This window comes from Cervus elaphus, chromosome 21, assembly GCF_910594005.1.
Source record: "Cervus elaphus chromosome 21, mCerEla1.1, whole genome shotgun sequence".
In the NCBI taxonomy this organism is placed as follows: domain Eukaryota; kingdom Metazoa; phylum Chordata; class Mammalia; order Artiodactyla; family Cervidae; genus Cervus; species Cervus elaphus.
In genome coordinates, this window is record NC_057835.1 from 20454434 (window position 1) to 20476803 (window position 22370).

At 44.7% G+C, this 22370-nt stretch overlaps 1 protein-coding gene across 1 annotated transcript; it reads right to left on the bottom strand.

The window, feature by feature from the left end:
- Positions 1-517: 517 nt before the first annotated feature.
- On the bottom strand, positions 518-19096 carry NTAQ1 (N-terminal glutamine amidase 1). Its single transcript, XM_043879273.1, has 6 exons — positions 18628-19096; positions 13554-13653; positions 12711-12761; positions 8448-8596; positions 7328-7452; positions 518-1173 (listed from the first exon to the last, which is right to left on the bottom strand). Exons 1-6 carry the CDS (start codon positions 18714-18716, stop codon positions 1064-1066), a joined length of 624 nt encoding a protein of 207 aa, XP_043735208.1. The 5' UTR covers positions 18717-19096; the 3' UTR covers positions 518-1063.
- Between the last annotated feature and the right edge of the window lie 3274 nt (positions 19097-22370).

Here is a 22370-nt window from a genome sequence, read left to right on the forward strand (position 1 = left end):
ATGTGGTATTTCCTGAGACTGATTCTCGAGGAAATGACTGTAGGTGTCCCTCCAAAACACAAGGCAGGGGATGTGAATGGAAGTTTCTTAGTAAGCAGAAAGTGAAGTCGCTCAGTCGTGTCCGACTCTTAGCGACCCCATGGACTGCAGCCTACTAGACTCTTCCGTCCATGGGATTTTCCAGGCAAGAGTACTGGAGTGGGTCGCCAGTGCCTTCTCCATTTCTATTTATCTATTTCTTAGTAAGCAGAAAACACACCTAAGAGCAAACACTTGCATAGCCCTATTATAAGAAATGAGCTCCTTTTTAGAACAGAACCATGGAGTATGTAAATGAGAACTATCACTATATGCTGCTTTAATGCCAAACGTCTTTTATTTGGAGTTAGATGATGAAAGCCAAAGTTCCAAACACATCTTCAAGAAGGAAGACTTGAAGCAAGGGTTCCTGTCTACAACTGAGACAGTCTTGAGTATCCCAGATTATCAAGAGGGACACAAAATCTTCAAAACAAAATTAATTTACGCAATTTTATTTAAAAACATATAAATAGGCCAAAGAACACTTAAGCCTGAAAGGGCTGCAAACTTTTCTAAGAACATAATGGTCCCAAAAGACTAACATTTATTGCTGATTCAGCCCACAATGGCAGCCCTCTTCAAGCAGCAGCACAGTTACAAGCAAACATTTTATGGGCATCAGAGATTCACAAAGCAATGGGCCACGGCCCTGCCCTCAAGGAGCTTACCGTGGAACTAGAGAGACATGATACATCCAAAAGAGACACAAAGTCCATGTATCAACATCAAAACAAAAGCAATTACTGGCATAAGTCTTCACAGGTTTTAACAAATGAACAGTAGGAATATCTGAGCAACTACATCAAGTTTCAACCTGACATATCGAAAAAATGGTTTCTATTTATTTTTTTCAACTCAACTGAATTAAAAGGGGAAAGCATAATTCCAAGCCAAATGTACCATAATGTTTGCTGTCTCAGATGAAGGGGTGGATGGTTCAGGTTCTAGTGTTTCTCTACAGCACCACATCCCGAGGTCAAGTTCAGTAGTTCTGGCTGCTAAACCGATGTACAAACTCAGACAGCGAGTAGACGGCTCCCCATCCGACCTCAGGATCCATGCTGATAAAATCATTCAGGTTCATCTTGGAATCTAAAATAATACATGAAAGAAATGTCCACTGCAGGCACAACTCTGATTTAACAGCCCCAAAGACCAAAAGTAGGGAAAATTATTCAAAGGTTTCATAAGGGATCAATATCATTCTGTGATATTCTTGTCTCCAAGTATAACCTCAATTGAATCATGAAAAACATCACACAAACCCAAACTGAGGGACACCATACACAGTTACTGATCAGCATCCTTCGAAAGGGCTGTTGTTTAGTTGCTAAGTTGTGTCTGACTTGCGACCCCATGGACTGCAGCCCACCAGGCTCCTCTGTCCACGGGACTTCCCAGGCAAGAATACTGGAGTGGGTTGCCATTTCTATCGCAAGGGGATCTTTCCAACCCAGAGACCAAACCCACATCTTCTGCACTGGAAGGAAAGTTCTTTACCGCTGAGCCACCAGGGAAGCCCCTTCGAAAGGGCAAAAGTGTAAAAGTAAAGGAAAAAAGAAATTGTCACAGATTGAAGGAATGTGAGGAGACGTGACAACTACATGTAACATCCTGGGTTAGATTCTGGACCAGAAAAAAGAAATTGGGGTAAAAGTCGCAAACTATAAATAAGGTCTGTAAGTGAACAGTACTGCACTGATACTTTTGTATTGATTTATTATTTTCTTTCTTTAGATAATTATGCCATGGTTTTCTCAGATACCCTGGAATCTGAGCAAAAGGTACAAAGGAACTTTCTGTGCTGTTTTACCCAATTCTCTAGCAATCTGAAGTTATGTCAAAATAAAAAGCAAATGAAACAATGCACAAATAAACTGCTGATCTACTGGATACGACTGCCAATTTATAGGAAATTAAGAGGATACAAGAGATACAATCCGCAAAACCAGATCTTTTCTCCCAGATTCATTTCTTCAACAAATAAATTACAAGGAAAAAAAAGAGCTTGACTAGGAATCTCTACATATTAAAAAAAGACTCCTCAGAAACATAACAACTAAGCATAAGGTAGGGGTTTTATTTGGATAATAATTTAAATAAATGAACTATAAGAAAAAGATTATGACTTTATGAGATAACTGTGAATCTAAACACTAACTAGAGAGATAAATGCTGATTTTAAAGAACTGTTAATTTTTTTAGCTGTAATAATGACACTGTGGTCATACTTTAAATAAACTAATCCTTATACTTTAGAGATCCATACTGAAATATTTAAGAGTTGAAAGGACATAATATCTGGAATTCACTTCAACATAACACAAAAAGGGGGAAATTGGATGGGCTATCAGCCATGAGCTGATAACTGTTGAATTTTCTGTCTAGTTTTGTTTATGATTTAAATTTTTCATACCATACATTTTTTTAAAAGTGTGTACACATTTCTTCTTGTCCTCATTCAAGAATAGTTATAGAACTGTACTCCTATCAAAAACCGTCAGGAAAGTGGACAAAGTATATTCAGCAACCCTTTCCACAAGCCAGACAATGGGCAACACGACTGACTGCTAAGAAAGCAGAAACAAGGGAGGGAGCCCTAGGATCCCCCAGTTCACTGCCCAGGGGGCATTTCCAGACCACAGCACAGAAGGAGCCACACGAACAGCACGGGGGTTCTGCCCACGGGAAGACAGAGACCGGAGTCCAGGAGGGCACGGCAGCTACGTGCAGGGGACAGAGTGTGGAAGAGGACGAACTATGCAGACAGTTTCTAGATTTCTGCAGAGGGGACTCACCCTCTACCCCCAAGTCTGCCTACGGACTGAACTCATGAAGCTAGGAAAGAAGCCCAGAAAGCAGTTGGTCTAGTAACTCCCAGAACTTCCACGGTCCCCACCAGCCAAGGGGGAGAGAATTCGTAACACATGGGCATTTGGCAGAAACCTCAGAAAGGTTACACCTGAGCAGCAGGGCTAAATGAGCGCAGGGTGAAAGCCTGCTGAGAATCTGCACTCAGTCACTTCAGTCGTGTCCAGCTCTTTGCGACCCCATGGACTGTAGCCAGCCAGGCTCCTCTGTCCATGGGATTTCCCAGGCAAGAATACTGGAGTGGGTTGCCATTTCCCCCTCCAGGGGATCTTCTCGACCCAGGGATCAAACCCACAACTCTTATGTCTCCTGCACTGGCAGGTGGGTTCTTTACTACCAGTGCCACCTGGGAAGCCCATACTAAAACAGTAAGCCTTCAAGTACACCTGACCCCTATAATTTAACTGTATGCCAGAACCGAATCCAACATTGTTTTTAAAAGTACCTCAAGATCTAGCACGGAGAAGGCAATGGAAACCCACTCCAGTGCTCTTGCCTGGAAAATCCCATGGACGGAGGAGCCTGGTAGGCTGCAGTTCATGGGGTCGCACAGAGTCGGACACGAATGAGCGACTTCACTTTCACGTTTCACTTTCATGCATTGGAGAAGGAAATGGCAACCCACTCCAGTGTTCTTGCCTGGAGAATCCCAGGGATGGTGGAGCCTGGTGGGCTGCCGTCTACGGGGTCACACAGAGTCAGACACAACTGAAGCGACTTAGCAGCAGCAGCAAGATCTAGCAACTAACAACGTAAAATTCACGAAGTCCAGCACCCAACCAAATATCATGAATCACACAAAGAAACAGGAAAACGCGACTCAACATCAGGAACAAAATCCATCAACGTAAACAGACTGAAATAACAGAGAGAACGCAACCAGCAGACAAGGATCAGCTATTATAAACACACTCTGTACATTCAAAAGAGCAGAGGAAAACATGGGCACAACAGAGAGAAATGGGAGATATTAAATCAGCCTCAAGTGGAATTTTTAGAGATGAAAAAATAAAATATGTAAAATGAAAAAAAGAAAACGCACTAGATGGGATTAACAGCAAATTAACGCAGCAAAAAAGATGAATGAATTTACAGACAAAATAATTATTCAAAATGAAACACATACAGAAAAAGTCTGGAAAAAAGTGATCACTGACTTAAGAGGATAAGAACAAGTCATCTAATGTATGTGTAGGTGAAGGACAAGAATTATTTTTAAAAGGGGAGGTAAAGGTGGCAGTCAAAGAAAATATTTGAAGAAATAATGGCCAAATGTTCCCAAATTTGATGAAAACCATAAATCTACCAATCTAAGAATCTGAACAAACCTCATGTGGACTAAGTCTAAACAAAACTAAAGTCCATCATAATCAAATTGCTGAAAATGAGAAAGAGAAAAAAACCTTAAAAAGCAGCCGGGGACGGGGGGGCGGGGGAAGATACACTACGTTTAGAGAAACAAATATAAGAACAACAGCATGCTTCTTGATCAGAAACTAAGCAAGCAGAAAAAGAAAGACACCTTTAAAAAACTGAAAGAAAAAACATGTAAAACTAGCGTATATTATCTAACAAATACATCTTTTCAAAAATGCAGGTAAACACTTAGGATACAGAACACGAGAAACAGAGTCTTACAACAAAAAGGCTAGATAATCAGCAAAACCAGGACTTCTGCTGACGTGATCAGACAGCCAGGGATGCCGGATGACCAGTAATCCAAAATAAAGGAAACACATGCGCCTCCCAGGAGAAAAGGGGCAAAAGGTCTTGCTTACATGGGGTAGATGTACTTACTTACTTGACTTATTCCATGTAAGTCAGCTAAAATCTTTAACAAATGGCTAAAGGAAACCTCAAGTTCTGAAATACAGTGGTATTCATTTTCTAGGACTTTTTAATGTAATTAAATAAAAAATGATTATCTGCAGGCATTCATTACCTACCAGTGTATAAAAATAAAATAAAATTTTTAAAGATCAGTGTGTAACAAATCAGCATTTGCCTGTACCTCCTAAGAGGCACTATAATATTTCTATTTACGTATAACATTGATCCGCCAGCTGAGCTCAAATGAGCCAGTGTCACTGTAACACATCATTTGAGAACAGGAAATCAAAGGATGAGAGGCAGCAAAGGGCTTAGAAAGAGAAAGGGACAGTCACGGTGTACCCTACAGTTCAGTCCAAGACTTGGGAAAGGTCCTTAAAAACTGAGCCATCAAAGGCTAGTGCTGGAACTGAGCCTTTAGGGCAAGGCTGCAAGACTGAATCTCGGTTTCCTTCTTATCAGAGATGGGCAAAAAGGAGGGGGTAGTTTCCTTTATCTAAAATACACTAAATGCTAAATTAAAAATGGGGCCTGCAGACACATGGCCACCAAAATTATTAAATATTGGGGCCAAAATATAATGTGAAATGTATGAAATGTGATAAATTTTAAGCCCCTAAGGGCCAATTCCACAACTAAATGCAGGGAACCAAGTAAAGCTGCTATGAAAGTATCTAAAACAGGCATTAATTGAAAGTTTGATGTCTTCTTGGAAACTTTTTTAACTTTTTTTTAAAAATAAAGCAATACTAATTAGCTAAAAGTAATCCCCCTTTATCCTAACTTCAAACACATTCCTTTGATAAATGGGGCTTCCCTGGTGGCTCAGCTGGTAAAGAATCCGCCTGCAGTGCAGACCTGGGTTTGACCCCTGGGTTGGGAAGATCCCCTGGAAAAGGGAACAGCTACCTATTCCAATATTCTGGCCTGGAGAAGTCCATGGACTGTATAGTCCACTGGGTTGCAAAGAGTTGGACACAACTGAGCTAAAAGTAATTCTCCCTTATCCCAGCTTCAGACACATTCCTTTGATAAATGGAGCTTCCCTGGCAGCTCAGCTGGTAAAGAATCCGCCTGCAATGCAGGAGACCCCAGGTCCACTCCTGGGTCGGTTCAATTGATAAATACAGGGCTTGAATTAATGCATTGACCACACAAGAGAACATGGCCACATGGTTAAATTACTACATGAGAAACCAGTATGTTTACCCCACACTTCAGAGCAGATTCTTTTGAGTTCCAACCTCAAGTTCAGGAGGCCGCCGATGAGCTAGTTACACAGGGGCAAGAAAAGACATCCCCTGCCCTGCTCTCGAGCACAGGGAGGTAACAGACCCTGCCACCCTCCTCCAGCTGTGCCCGGGGGCAGGCAGAGGGCTGGACCTCCATGGGCTCCAGTGTTCGTGTCGGCCGAGTGAAGAGGAGACGAACATAAGATAGGAGGGGGCTGGCACAAACAGCACCTCCTGGGAAGCAGTCACCAAAACCCAAAGGAACACCTCAGAGAGGATGGGGGCTGACAAGGTTTGCTGAAGGCTTACGACATGTCAGTGTCTGCGTCGGTGCTCCTATGTGGAAGAGACACAGAGAGCCACGCGGGCACTGTCCCGACCACACCCAGTAGGGTGTGCGAGATGAAAGCAAGACCCACGAAGCCCTCTCTTGACCTAAGCTAGCCCAGTTCTGATGCTGAGCCTGGGAACCAGGTTGGTGGACCCGAAGCAATGCCAATGTGAACTTTAAAAATCATGACAGCTTTCCACAGAGAGCCTCAAAAATCAGAGATGGAATCCTCCTTCAGTGTTCACTTCCTTCAAATATACCAAATACACTTTTTACTTTCTTCCCTGCTGAACTCTGAACTCTAATGTCTTATTTCTCTGGCCTCCTTTACAGCCTGCAGAGCATCTTGACTCAGACAGCAGCATCCTCATCATAGGATGGTTTTTACCAATTAATGGCAACCTTGTGAATTACTTCCCACCATAAATTCACCCAGGTGAATGCCAGACAATAGTAATATGGTGAAGAACCCTTGATCTACTTAAGCCTTGAGAAATTATTAACTGGACTGATGCCTAAAAGAACATAAATGAGATGAGTGGGACAATAAAACCGGCTAGCACTCACTGCCTTTCTAATGCAGATTTTATTACAGCGATTTCACAGGTCTCAAGAGGCACCAGGGGATTCCCTTCACCATAACACGAAGCCCCACCCCGGGGAGGCTCTACAAGTCCCATGGTGAAGTGGCACAAACACAGTTCTCCCCAAGTCTGGTGGACCAGAGGCAGGGACGGCTGATACTCCAACAGGGTTGTGGTTTGGCTCCCTGAAGCCTTTCCTCTCCCATGAAACCGTCCAATCCTGCTCTCTGAGCCTCCCTTCCTGAGTCTGATAAATACACACAACTACACTCCCTCTCACCTCCTGACCACCCCGGGAGTCTTATCCAAACGAGAGTGCACTTCCTGTCCTTGGTTAAGGGAACTCGCTCACCGGCACACTGATGGGAAACCCCTCTGAGAGGGCGTCCCTGGCTCACCTCCAGTCTCGATGCAGGGATACGACGGGGGAGGCTCTCTCCAGTTCCCACTGGAGTCTTTCATGTGAGATCGGTCAGAAGCAAAGTTCTTCAGATACGAGTCTGCACGGATCACTCTAAATTTCCTGCACGTAAACCAACACTCATTTATGTAACAGTTGAAATTCTAACTCAATTCTTATAGAGACTCATCTTCTATGACATGAACAAAACTAGGCAGACATTTTTTTACTATTAGTGACAGGCAGATAGTTTAGTTGCTAAGTCTTGTCCGACTCTTGCAACCCCATGGGCTATAGCCGACCAGGTTCCTCTGTCCATGGAATTGTCCAGGCAAGAATACTGGAGTCAGTTGCCATTTCCTTCTCCACTATCAGTGATACACAAACAGATATGTGGCTATAACACCTGTTAAAGATGCCATGAGAAATGATCAGCTGACATTCCAAACTACAAAGGCATGGAAATCTATCCAGTTGCCTTTACTTACTCAATGAGTATATCAGGGGTCAAGGGCATAATTTTCAGGTGCTGATATCATGAAAGTGTTAGTCACTCAGTCGTGTCGGACACTTTGTGACCCCAAGGACTGGAGCCCGCCAGGCTCCTCTGTCCATGGGATTCTCCAGATAAGAATACTGGAGTGGGTTGCCATTCCCTTTTCCAGGGGATCTTCCTGACCTAGGGGTTGAACCTGGGTCTCCTGCATTGTGGGAAGATTCTTTACCATCTAAGCTACCAAGGAAGTCTATCATAGTCCTCCCAATTTTGGCATCATATAGCATCCAGCTCCCCCAACCCACACTACCCCACCACCCACACACCCAAAAATAAAGAGTATGAGAGACATTCTGAAACTGACTTAAAGAAAATGTTTTGGATCTCATCACACAAAGTTTTAAAGACTGCCAGCCTTTCATACGACGGACAACCTTTAAAACTTCAAAATATTTTGAATCTTCTGTGTAGTACATGACTCTCAAATATCAACTCAATGGTGAAGCCAAGACAAGCAGTCTTTACAAAACCAACGCAGAAACAAACACGCAAAGAAAGTAACTGTATAATCGTCAAAGTCTAACTTCAGAAAAGTAGGTAAATCCACCCTGAATTTCCTCACCTTCTGAACTGTGGATGGATGTCCTCGTCAGACTTAAAGGCATCTTCCACGTATGTGTCAAAGGGGCAGGGGAATGGCAGGACAGTGTCAAGGTCATATATGAAGCTCTGTCCTCCGCTTGAAACATGAAGCAAGACAACATGGTAATCCTAGAAGTAAAAGTTGAAGTTAACCAGGTTACCTTATGATGGAGTATTCCAAGGTTATAGTAATAATGCCTATCTACCACCAAAAACATATACAAAACTAATACAGCCCTCCTTAAAATAACAAAGCAAACACAAAACCCTGAAAACAGACCAGATGTCCAGTGACAGGGAACAGTTACATCAAAGTGGAAATGTTCATGTACATTAAATGTATACCTTCAACCCAGCAATTTTACCATTAGGAATTCATCCTAGAGAAAAACTGCCATATGCAAGTAAAGGTATATATTCAAAGAAAATCTCTGAAGTGCTGTTTTTAACAGTGAAGATTCAGAAACAATTAGAAGTCCACCAAGAGGGGAAAGGCTAACAAACCACAAGGCAGCCGTAAGATGGGGTACTGTGCAGTTGCTAAAAAGAATTAGGTAAACTTCTGTGGAAACTGGATTAACTCTGTGTTACACAGTTGGATGGAAAAAGCAAATTGCAGATTATGTATCATACATTATTTTAAAATTGATGTGTATATAAAGACAGATGTGTGTGTTCAGAAGTACACAGGCATGCATATGAGTACAGAGAAAAAGTCTGTAAGGATATCCTAGAAACCATTAACAAAGGGGAATGGCCTGAGGTCAGCCTGGAGAGGGGAAGAAGGACTTTAAAATGTTGTTGCTGGGACTTCTCTGGTGGTCCAGTGACTAAGACTCCGTGCTCCCAATGCAGAGGGCCTGGGTTCAACCCCTGGTCAAGGAACTGGATCCCACGTGCCACAGCTGAGAGTTCTCACGCTGCAACGAAGATGAAAGATCCCTCGTGCTGCAACTAAGACCCAGCGCAGCTGAAGAAATAAATTTTTTAAAATATTGCTGTTACTGATTTTCGATCAGCCATGCCCTAATCTGGAGCCATTAAAAAGGACATGGAGAGCTTCTCCCGCAGAGCTGGGTCCCAGCATGCATGTGAACTCTTTCACCCCCAGACACGGGGTACTGCCCAAGCCAGCTAAGAGGTGGAACGGATGTCAGGAAGATTCATCAATGGACATGAGGGCAGTCTGATGCCTACAGTGCCTCGGAAAAACGCTCGCACAGAGAACAGCACCGTGAGATTAAAAAGTCCAATCACATTAGTACAATGTTAGGAATACCATACGTTTCTAGTACTTCAGAGCTTACAAAGCACTTTCTTAAATGATGTTTCATTTGACCCTGTGAGGTAGGGAGAAGACAATTAATTGAGACTGGAGACACTGTGCCATCAGAGCCCAAAGTGCTTCCTTTGGCTCCAATTCTATCTTAGGAAAGCAGAAAGAGCATCAGAAATGAACGCTTCTCCCCTATCCTCCCTTTAATGCATCCAACCCTCCACTATAACAGTCCACGACTTCGGCCCCCTGGGCTTCTTCATGTTATTCCACTCCACCTGCACTGCCGTCTCCACTGCTCTCTCCCAATTCATCACTCCAGCTCCGGCTCAAATGCTTTCCCCACCCAGCAGTCCATCTTTGATCTTCTCCCATCCCTGCCAGCAGTAGTCTCTGCCATATCCCAAATCGGGTTCTCTCCTGACATCTACTTCATGTTATTTTTTTTTTAAATACACATTCCCAATTACTTGTGGAAAACCCTGCTATTAAAATACAGATACAGAGATGAGAAAGATAGGTCCAAACATTCAAGAAGTTGCTGGAGAAGTGAGTGGGAATCCCAAGTCAACGGTGGCAGAGAAGTGAGAGGATGAGGGAAAGCAGGAGGCAGGAGAGCCTGCGGGTTAGGGCATGTGAGGCAGGATCACCCAGTTCAACCTCAGCCCCACCACCAACCGGCCTCCATTTCCTCTTCTGTAAAATGGGGATAACTGTAGTGTTTGAAAGTGAAAGTTGCTCAGTTGTGTCCGACTCTTTGTGGCTCCATGAACTGTAGCCCGCTAGAATCTTCTCCAGGCCAGAATACTGGAGTGGATAGCCATTCCCTTTCCCAGGGGATCTTCCCAACCCAGGAAGCAAACCAGAGTCTTCTGCATTGCAGGCGGATTCTTTACCAGCTGAGCCATAAGGGAAGCCCAACTGTAGTGTTTACCTCATAGTATTACTCACAGTGTTACTGAGAGAATTAATGAAATTATTATGTAAATACTCAGCCTTCTTAAAAACCAACCAAAGTGGCGGGAGGCCCCCAGAAGGGGGACGGGGACCCAACTAATAAGGGGAGTTTCACTGAGGAAAGGCTGCATCTTGCCTAAAGGGGAGAGCTTTCCAGAAAGAGGACATAGCTTGTGGAAAGGCATAAACAGAGACTTTCTAGGCAGTCCAGTGCTTAGGACTCTGCTCTTCTACCAAAGGGATGACAGGTTTGATCCCTAGTTGGGGAACTAAGATCCTGCATGCTGCAAAAAAAAATTTTTAAAAATGGAAAGGCATAAACAAGGAATATCCTTCTGGTCTTAGGTTCTATGTTCCTTAGGTCTATGTTCCTACATAGCAGATGGCCAATGAACTCGAGAGGGAAAGCAGGCCACTTCCACGAGAAGAGGCAGAGATGGGGACCAAGGAGTACAGACTCGAGAAGCAGCATCACTCTGAGCCAGGTGAAGAGCTTGTCCAAACGCCTGGGAAAGACACCGCAGGCTAGAGGCAGGAGCGCCCACTTAGAAAGTGACCTCTTCCTGGGGGGTTGGTCTCCACCCACTGAGGGAGGCTCACCCATCGCCTACAACAGAACAGCAGTGAGGCACAGATCAACTGCCAGAGGTGCATTCCACACAGGAAGTCTGTGGGCGACTTCCTGAGACAGGATTCTCCACCAGGAGCTGCCATGAGCTGCTGTGTAAGGAGGGCATGACCACAGGTCCTTTCCCTGCAAATTCCCTGAAGCCCGGAAGCTGAGCACTTCAGCAAGGGGCATGATGCTAGGGCAGATGGACAGTCCACAGCTGGGCTTCTACTGCTCTGCTAACAAAAACTGCTAACGCTTTTAGAGCGCTGGTGCAGATACCAGAGTGATGCTTCAAATAAGCATCTCCCTGAGGCCTGCAGTGACCAGAGGAGGACACCAAAGAAGGACGGTAACTAACCCGTCCAGCTCACACAGCCCATCAGGAGGGGACTTGGGCTTAACCCCAATGTGCCTCACTCAGCCTGTGCTCCCAGCCCAACACTGCTGGATTCGCGCTTTAGAGCAGGGAGTCTCCTGCTGGTGAAGGAAGCATGAGCGTGAGCTCCATGAGGCCAAGAGTTTCAGTCTATTTTGTGCCTCATATATAACACGCACTCAATACATATATGTTAAATAAATAAATGAAGCCAATTCAAATGATGTCTTATCCTAAATATGCATCAGAAACTTGATGTTTGTTACATTATCATGAACGGAGCTTTTATTTTATCTCCATGTTTCTTAGCACAAACAATTCCATTCTTCAGGGCACCATTCTTCAGGTTAAGGTGACATATGGATGTGTGCTGGAAAGGACCCCATTCTGCCACCGATCAGCCAGGTGACCCTGACCTAGTCACTTTGCCTTTCTGGGCTTGTTTCTTCACCTGAAAAATGAATGGGTTGGAACAGATCTGTGTTTTTCAAATGCCAGTCATGCTCTCTCAGAAGTTTGCTAAGAACACAAATTCCCAAACCTTTAGATCAACTAGATTAGAAGCCTATATATATATATATTTTTTGTGGCCATATCAGGCAACAAGCAGGATCTTAGTTTCCCAATTAGGGATTGAACCTAGGCTTCTGCCAGTGAAAGCCCTGAGTCCTAAACACTGGAATTCCCAGAAACCTGTATTTTTCACAGTCTCTGGATAACTCTACTGTGAAGATGGATGAGATGCTGCTGAAGTTCCTTCCAGTGCTAGATAGACAAGAGTCTAGACAACAATTACATCTGCTACATCAGCCATTTAAAATCACTTCTATAATAATTTGGAAATTAAAAGAAAACATGCCCGTCAGTGCTTCTGCCTTAGACCAAATAACATCTGTCATCCAAAGGTCAAATTATTAATAACTATCATAGTCTTTCTCTACTGCCCCATCATTTCTGCTTTACCAAAACACAGGATTACAAGTACTGCTGCATCAGAGGCTGTCTGTGCTGACCGTCTTACCCAGATGACAGGTCCATCTCCGGGTCTTGCCTGCTGCTTCCAGATAGGTATCTACAAATACAACACAGTTCCTGAGTCACCTTCACAGAGCAACCACTTCCTTCAGGCAATACACACATGGAAAATAAAATATTTCAAAACAACCAACAAGTGAGGTGGAAGAATGAACAGATAAGAAGAAATCCAAATCTTTCCAAGGGTCCTTAATGATGAAGGAGCAATAATTCATTGTTAAGATGTTCTCTGGAGAGTAGAAAGAGACCCAAACTAGGGATCGGAAGTCCTGGCAGGTTCACCTCTTGCTCTCCCACTTAATCATTCATGGAATCTTCCCAAGTCTCTATTTCCTCATCTACAAAACGGAAACAGCTGTCCAGACCCTGACTACTTCACAAGGTATCCACTGGGATCAAACAACATGATGCTCACAAATGTGCTTTACAAACTATGAAGAGTTTACTTTTTTTTTTTAATACTTTATAGAAGTTTAATGTAGTTCCATAAAACTCAGGAAAGAAACTTTTCCTTCAAACCTGAGCATATGTGCTTCTAATCTAAGCATTTTAAAAAGCTCTAATACTTAAAGAAAGGGAACTGAATTTGCATAAACATACCATCACATATTTCCCTACCTGCAAGTTAGAAACTAAACTCTTAACTACATCCTTGTAGGAAAAAAATCTGATTCAAAAACAAACTTTGAACTGTTGCCATATTTTATAAAGTACATTTTATTTATTTATTTTTTTAAAGCACATTTTAGAATAAGCTAAACCCATCCTCTATTTAGCTTCAAATGTCATCCTGAATTTGTGTTCTTTCTGTAATCACTCCCCAACTTACCATCTTCCTCTCATTAGATATGAAGACAGCGTAACACTCTTCTAAAGGATACTGGTCATGGTTTTTGATGTATTCACAGAGCTTCCAAATATTTTCTTCACTGGAATAAAATAATTGTTTAAGCAATATAATTAAGCAAGAACACTCAGTGTCTTTCACATTTGAACAAAAGACTGATTATTACATTAAAAAAAAAAAGTTGGCAGAGACCTTAAACACCACCTCCTCCAAAAACTGGCTAACAATTGTACCTCCTCTGAAACATCCCCAGCAACAGCTGTTACCAACCTGAACTGTGCGTGGACCCCTCTGCGGACACACTGTTACCAGAGGCATTTTAAGTGCTCAAATGGTCCATCAATATTCTAAAAGTTCTGAGTCCAGGGACTTGAATTCCGGTTCAGCCACTTACAAGGTAGTAAGTTTTGGACACCTTGACCTCTCTGAGTGTCTGATTTTCTCCTCTGTAAAGTGCGCATGATCATATCATCAATACTCAATAAATCTTAACATTGATTGCCTGCTTCCCTTTGGAAATGGCAGGATGGGTATTGTGTAGGAGGGCTCCTGCCTAGAAAAGATCAGGATGGTTATGGGTTATGTCCAGGAATTCTTCTGGAGGGAGCCTCTTGTGAATGCTATTCCCCAAGCCCCTCTGGTATGGAGGAGGTCCTGACTTTTAGAAAGCTCTTCCTCAGGCTGAACTGAAATCCATCTTTCTTATTCTCCTACCCTAGAAGAATCTCTCTTCTGTATGAGAGGACTTCAGCTGTTATGAAGCAATGGTAGGAACTACCGAAGTAAAGCAATGCCCAGTGCATCAAGCCAAGCCATGTTGGCAGTCACACTCCAGCACCCCTTGGCGGTATTCACAGCCCAAGCTTTGGGTTCCCGTCTCCTTCTATCGGGGCACACAGCAGCTTTGCTCAAAACGAGCTACGCCAATATTCTGCTCACACAAGTGACTCAATTTGTCAAAACCTTCATTCCAGCCACCTACACCATGCAACCGGGAAGTAGCAGTGAGGACTGGTACAATTCTGTGCAGAAACACTTTTCACTCAGCCTTGCCCTTGTCCACCTGCCTCAACACTTCACACAGCCAGACTTAAAGTACCCGTTAAGTGTCTGTATTCTTCTCCCATGATTTTGTTTTTCCCTAGAATATCTAAGAAGTCTTATGGGGAAAAAAAATGGTGGCAGAGATACCAACAGGAGAATGCTAATAATTCTATGGGACGTGCAGCACAGAGTAATAATATGTTAACTGTTTCAATATGACATATAACAATGTAGTAGCTAAAATTTTTTTAACCTGGATGTTCTCAGACAGAGCTTTGAGAAGACATTTGTCCTTCCAACCTAGAGACATTCAGGAGCATTGACTACCAACAACAGCCAGTGATGTACAAATCACTGTGCTAAGAGCTTGGAGTTTAGAATGATAAATCAGAGTCGCCGACAATGAGAGGAGTCACACATATCCATAAATAATCGAGCATCGCAGGAGACCATAAAAGATGCATAGAGCAAGTGCAGAGGAGGGAGTCATTCATTTTGAGGGATACAGGATGATGGAGGAAATAGGTCAGCGGGTTCTCCGTGTGTGTTCTTCTTTCCCCTCCCAAGAATGGACACAGAGTTAACCCCAAAAGTCCTCAAAGCCATATGTACCATGAGCACTACTGGTTGGCTAAATACACATGTAGCTTGGATATATTTTGCTTATTACTTTTCAAACATAAGTGAACATTACACAGAGAAAAAAATTAAACCTAAGAGATATTGAATTTGTAGTCCCTTTTAATCAACAATTTTGTTTTCAAGAGTACAACTAATATCATGAAGGAGGATCTCATAAAACTTTTGATGCTAATTAAAAAAAAAAAAAGAGGGCCTCATCCTCGGAAATGCTGGGAGTCACCACTGGAATAGAAAGTGCTGCAGATTAGCTATGAGTCTGCAACTCATTTAATTGGTTTAAAAAAATGGGCAGGGGAGGGGTGATAACAATAACACCCCAGGCTGTCAGCTGAGTATCTGCGTAGCAGAGAGGCTGACAAAGCAGTACTGGGACTGGGATTCTGCAGGGGTGACTGGTGATGAGCTGATAGAGAAGCATGCAGAAGGGGAGGATCCCTGGGACACAAGTGCTTAACAACTATTTGAAAAATCCGAAACAATTACAACAGAATCAAAAATGCTTTGCAGGAGACTTCCCTGGTAGTCCAGGAGCTAAGACTCTGTGCTTCCAATGCAGGGGGCCTGGGTTTGAGCCCTGGTCAGGGAACTAAATCCCACATGCCACAACTCAAGAGTTCACATGCCACAACTAAAGATCCCGCATGCTGCAACAAAGACCTGGTGCAGCCAAATAAATAATTTTTAAATGCTTTGCAAACTGCACAGAAACATAAATATTATCTACCACTATTATCATTAAGCTGGGTCTTAAAAGCTAAGTGACATCTGACAGAAGCTAACAGACATCAAGAGGAGGGATTTATTCCAAGTTCGAAGAATCCGCAGGAGCAGACAGAAAGGTGTTCCAGCCTGATGCGTTTGGACAGGATAGAGCACTGGTTCTCCATCAGAGGTAATCTTGTCCCCCAAGGAACATTTGGCAATAGCTGGTGACATTTTGGGTTGTGACAGATTGGGGGAGGGTGGGCATCTAATGGGTAGAGCCTGCCCTACACAGAACAGATGCCCAAACAAAGAATCTCCATGCTCAAAATGTCAACAGAGGCAAGGCTGAGAAACCCTTGGGCAGAGCAGAGAAGCCAGGTTCACGAATAGGTCGCAGGAACAGATGGTGACCAGATCTTTAGAGTGCTTGCTATACGCAGGAGATAGACTTTTTTGTCTGGCCCTGATATCCTGAAACAGGATCAATGGGCCAGACTCAGACTGCTCTACCGTGCAGCTCACACATCCAGGCTCTCTGGGGTTGGACCCTAAGATCTGCATATTCTATAAGCTCCAGGTGGTTCTCTGGGTACATTCAAATTTAGACTGGCTTTGAGCAGCTGAAACTAAAGACTTAATGGGCTATGGGAGAGCTGGGCAGAGATGCCTGTTAGGAAGGACCAGAACAGGCCCCAGTGGCCAGACCTATCTACGGCTAAAGGAACCAAGAGGAGACGATCAACTGAACAGATATTCATCACCTAGTATTTTTCCACTGAATCACTGCACTCCTATTATGTCAGCCTCTCTGTTATTCCTCGAATACTCTCGCCTGCTTCCTTCTGAGAGCCTCTGTACCTGCTGTCCCCCTGCCTGGAGGAATCTCCTGCCAATACCCACAAAGCTCCTGCCCTCTTTCGTCAGCTCTCTGTTCAAATGTCATTTTATCAACGTCTTTAAGTATCCTAATAATACAGTGAATCATCATCTCTTATCTTGTTCTATTTTTCTCACAGCACTCAACACACCCAAGTGTGGTTAAACTTGCTTTTGTCTGCTTTCCCCCAACAAAAATGTATGAACTATGAAATCTTACTAGGGAATATGTCTACATTGTTCACTGCAGTATCCTTAGTGTCTAGGATCCTGCTTCACATCCTCTGTAAACATTTATTGAATTAATGAATAAAAAAATGAATGGATCTCAGAGACAAGAACTAAGAGAACTGAGGTGAGAGGAGGGGCAGAAATAAAATGTAGAAGCAGCACCTACCCTGGAGGTTCCAAGTTCAGCACCACCACTTGCTAGATGTGTGAAAGTGAAAGTCACTCAGTCCTGTCCCAGTCCTTGCGACCCTACAGTCCATGGGATTCTCCAGGCCAGAATACTGGAGTGGGTAGCCTTTCCCTTCTCCAGGGGATCTTCCCAACTCGGATCGAACCCAGGTCTCCTGCAATGCAGGTGGATTCTTTACCACCGGAGCCGCGAGGGAAGCCCTTGCTAGATGTGTGACCTTGGGCAAACTAAAGACCTCCCTGTGATTCAGTATTTTCATTAGGAAAGGAAATGAGAAAAAGGATAATAAAAGATCTATCTCCTAAACCTGAAAGGAAGTACTTGGCACTGGGCCTGACATGCAGTCAGAGCTGAACAAACTCCAGCTCTTCGTAGCGCTGGTTTGGTGACCAGCCGAAGGAGGAAAGGTAGTTTCAGAGGACCCTGAGGTTTCTTGTGCAGGACTGGAAGTCTCCATTCAAGCAAGGGAATGGTAGGCGTGGGAGTGAAAAAGACTAAGATTAAGGGTTGTAATTCCATCACAGAAGTCTAGGAAAGGGGTACAGTGTGCGGACTCTGTTCCCAATCTGCCTTCCTTCACTCACAAGCTATGCTGTTGTTGTTCAGTCGCTAAGTCGTATCCGACTCTTTGCCATCCTATGGACTATAGCTAGGCCTCCCTGTCCCTCACAAGTTATGCGGCCGTAGGCAAATTTCTTGCAACCCTCTGTGCTTCGACGTGCTCACCCTTAAAACGGGAGTAATAGTACCTTCCTCCTAATGCACTGTAGGGAGAAACGAATTCGTTTACTGAAACGTCTGGGAACAATGCTCGGCATATACTGAGTACCACGTGTAAACGTAACCACTATTACAGTAACGACGTGGTGGTCTTTAGGCTCCTAGTTTCTGGTACAACGGGGCCTGACTTGGAATCCTGGCTGCCTTCAATGAGTGACCTTGGGAATGTTATTGCAAAATCTGTGCTTTCATTCTCTTCCAAAATTAAAATGACCTTCACATCAGTGCGAAACCACTTGGGCTTTAATTTAGTACAATAATTTTCAAAGGCTCTCTACCCTCCACCCTCCGCCTCCAACTCCCCTTCCAGGCGCCCCCAAGCACTGAGATCCCCTGAGAAAGGTCCAGGAGAAAAAGGCCAGGCAGAAGTAAACCACCACCCCCCTCCCCCAACCCCCTCCGAATGCCCACGATCCACTCAAGACTCTAGGTCTGCCATTCTGGCTCCCTCCGCCCCTCAAACCGGAAAACCCTCAAGCCAGGCCCAGAGCGCCCCCGGGGAGGGGCCGGGAAGAGGCGGAGCCCGGCTGCGTCTCCACCGCCGAGTGGGCCGGGGAGACGCCGGGGGCTGCCCCCGCGTCCCCTCACCAGTAGCAGCTGTTGTAGACACAGGCGTCCCGCGGGGGGCTGGCCGGCTGGTAGTGGGCGGCTGCGGCGACGGGGGCGTCCCCTTCCATGGCGGGCCTGGGCACGGGCCAGAGGCGTACGAAACAGACCGGCCCTGCCGGCGGGCTTCGGAGGAGGAGCCGGCGCACCACACGCAGCGCTGGTTCGCTGGGCGGACTGGGAGGAGCCCCAGGCCGCCGGTGGCGCCCCCGGGTGATGGGGCCTGGGGCAGGGTGGGCGGAGCCTGAGTGGCTGAAAGCGCAAGATCCCGCGCAGAAGCTCGAGAGGCCCGTGGCAGGTTCCGGGAGGGTGGAGCTGGGAATGAAGAGAGTTGTTGTCAGTGGCTGGACTCGGGCGGCCCTGGATTGGCTGGGCAGGTTCTGGTGGGCGGAGCTTGGGCAGGGCGAGCGATGCAAAGTCCTGGCGCGGAAGGAGGTGGGCGGAGCTCGAGGCGCTCCGTGGCAGTGCCGTTGAGGGTGGAGTCTGAGCGATAGCGGCTTGAGTTCATAGTGGGCGGAGCCAGGAACGTGGAGGATCTTGTGGTTCCTGGTTTGCGAAACCCCGCCAGGTGGGTGGGGTCGGGGACCAGGGGCGGGGCCACGCGGCACGTGGTCCTAGAGCGGCAGTGTGCCGAGAGTGTTGGAGACTTGGGAACAGCGTGGTTTCGATCAGCGTGGGAAAAAAAGAGGTCACCGGCTGGCCGCTTGAGAGGGGAGTCAGGGGAGGGCTTGGAATTGGTAAACGGTGCTTCATGAGTCTCGGAAGAGTCTGACACCCTTTAACCCCTTGCCAGCTGCGGCCGATGAGATTGGGAAAGCTTCACGTGTGCAAGTGAAATAAGAGGACCTTGTGTGTGAAAAAGGTTTATTTTTGAGAGAGGCGAGGGGGCGCGGGGAACGAAAAGGATGGTGGAATGGTGGAGGGATGTTCATTCCAAATATACTGACTCAAAAAGATATATTGATTCTTTCATAGAGTAAGTAAGAACAGTTTTGAAAGTCCTCATAGTGCCCTTTTAGTGTTAATCATATATTTATTTGCCAGCAGTCTGGAAGGAAAGACACCAGATTGTTAAAAGTGTTTATCTCTGGTGAATGAATGGCATGGAGGACTTTCACTTTAGATTTGTATCCTTCTGAATGTTTATATTTGCAAGGGTGAAAACCGAAATTGTTAGATTGGATTATAGATCATATATATGTGTATGTATATATATATATATATATATATATATATATGCAGTCTGATTCTCCCAGTCTCATGAGTTCTAAAGCCCCAAAGTCCTCAAGACTTAATATAAGCCTTGTGTCAGTTATCAATGTATTACCTCTCAGGTCCAAATACATACTTCAACAGACTTAATAATAAATAATGGAATTCCTTTAAGTATTTATCCTTTAAAATGAGCACAGTGTTAAACCTTCTCTATTAAATGCACTGAAGGAAGAAGCTTCCTGCGGTTTCTGGGAACCAACCAGGGTTAGGAGTGTGGTCTCAAAAACATCCAATAGGATCTGCTCCAGCCACAGCCCCAAGATCTGTCCTTCTGTGACCTTGCAGCTCTAGCCTTGCAATAACCTTTATGCAGCCCTCTTGACTCAGAAACTAGAGCCCTGCAAGGGCTGCAGGCAGCCACCTAGCAAGCCTTTCACGGGGGCAGGTGACACACTGAGCAGTCCTTCTGCCTCCATCTCTCCAGTCCCCAGCGTCTTAAAGGTCTTCTGTCCTTGCTGGCTCCCAGATTCCCATGGCTCCCCGGGAGGCTGGTTAGTGATCATGCTCCTCCACCCTCTTCTCTCTTGTTTACCCAGCTACCTGGACTGCCTCCAACCTGCTAAATGAGCAAATGTCTCTGCTATCTGGTAGCCAATGCTCTCTCCAATGAGATCCAGACCCCTCTCAAATTTGTCCTTGAGAACCCTTCCTCAGCCCATAGTTTCCTTTTATCTCACATTTTACTTTTATCTAATTCTTGACATTCACATCCCCTCTTTAACCTACCATGTGGTTTCTTCTGATTGGACCTAGACTGCTGCAGGACTCTGAAGCCAAACTAGTAGGTTCTATTACTTACCAGTTGTGTGACCTTGGGCCAAGTTACTTCACCTCTCTGTGGCTCAGTGTCTTCATCTAAAATGAAGTTAATGATAACAACACCTACCTCAGAGGGCTGTTATGAGGATTGATTGAATTTATGTATATAAAGTAGAACGAATATGTACTGACACATAATGACGTGCTTAGTCACTCAGTCATGTTCCACTCTTTGCGATCCCGTGGATTGCAGCCCACCAGGCTCCTCTGGTCCATGGGGATTCTCCAGGCAAGAATACTGGAGCGGGTTCCCATGCCCTCCTCCAGGGAATCTTCCCAACCCAGGGATCGAACCCAGGTTTCCCCTGTTGCAGGCTGATTCTTTACCGTCTGAACCACCAGGGAAGCCCAACACATAATGATAAATGGTAGCAGTCATGATTTGTGGTATAGTTTCACTCCATTATCTCCAATAGATCCTAATTCCCATCACTGAGTGTCTTACTACTCAGATAAACCTTTGCAGAAGATGCATGTATCTTCTATCTAATGTGTGCTCTTTCACTTTCCTTATTTTCAGCTTTTCCCAGGGAAAGTTCATTGGTGCCTTCCAATTCTGCACAGCTTTTTTTTTCTGTTTTGCCACAACATTTTAGTCATATGTCTTTACTATTATTATCATGCTAAGTAACTTGACCTGTCTCAGGATCTGCCATGAGCAGCACCATGACATGGTCCTGTCTTGAGACAGTACAAAATAATAGCTCCAGAGTCAGACAGACTGACTCAAATCCCTTCTCGGCTAACTGTCCTGTGTGACCTTAGACAATTCACCAATCTTCCTGTGTGTCAAATTTTTTTTGTAAAATGAGAGTAATACAAGTATAGTGTCTACCTAACAAAGTTGTCATGAGCATTAAATAAACTAATCTGTGCAAAAAGCATAGTGCCTGGCACAACAGAGAAGTACCCTATGGAGTAAACAACTACCAAGTGTTGCAACTATGATCATCATCATTATGCTTCTTTGTGAACAAAGTGTAAGCACTGTGACTGGGATAAATCCCTATTGAATTAACAACTGTTTTGCTAAGATACAAGTGAGGTTACTGTCACAAACCCAAAAATTTGGTTTAGGGGAGATACAAATGCATTTCTTATATAACACCCTGGATGTTTACATTCCAGAGCCGATAGACTGTCTCCACAGTGTCTGTACCCAGGCGCCTGAGATCTGGATGGAAGACCATATCTAGGATGTTGCCCTGGTTGCACATAGTTAAAAAAAAAATCGCTTCAGTCGTGCCTGACTCTTGGCGACCCTGTGGACTGTAGCCCCCCTGGTTCCTCTGTTCATGGCGTCCTCCAGGCAAGAATACCGGAGTGGAATGCCATGCCCTCCTCCAGGGGATCTTCCTAATCCAGGGATCGAACCCATATCTCTTGTGTCTCCTGCATTGCAGGCAGATTCTTTACAGCTGAGCCTAGTTGAAGACTGCTCACCACCAAATCAGCTGCAATTTCATTCTGGCCAGCAAAATCAGGAAAAAGGAGTAACAGAAGGTTTAAGAACAAAAATCCACAAAATGGTACATATCACTTCTGCTCACATTCCACTGTCTAAAAGATAATCACAAGGTCACATCGACATGCAAGGGAGATGAGGAGATGTAGGGTTGATTCTGGGCAGC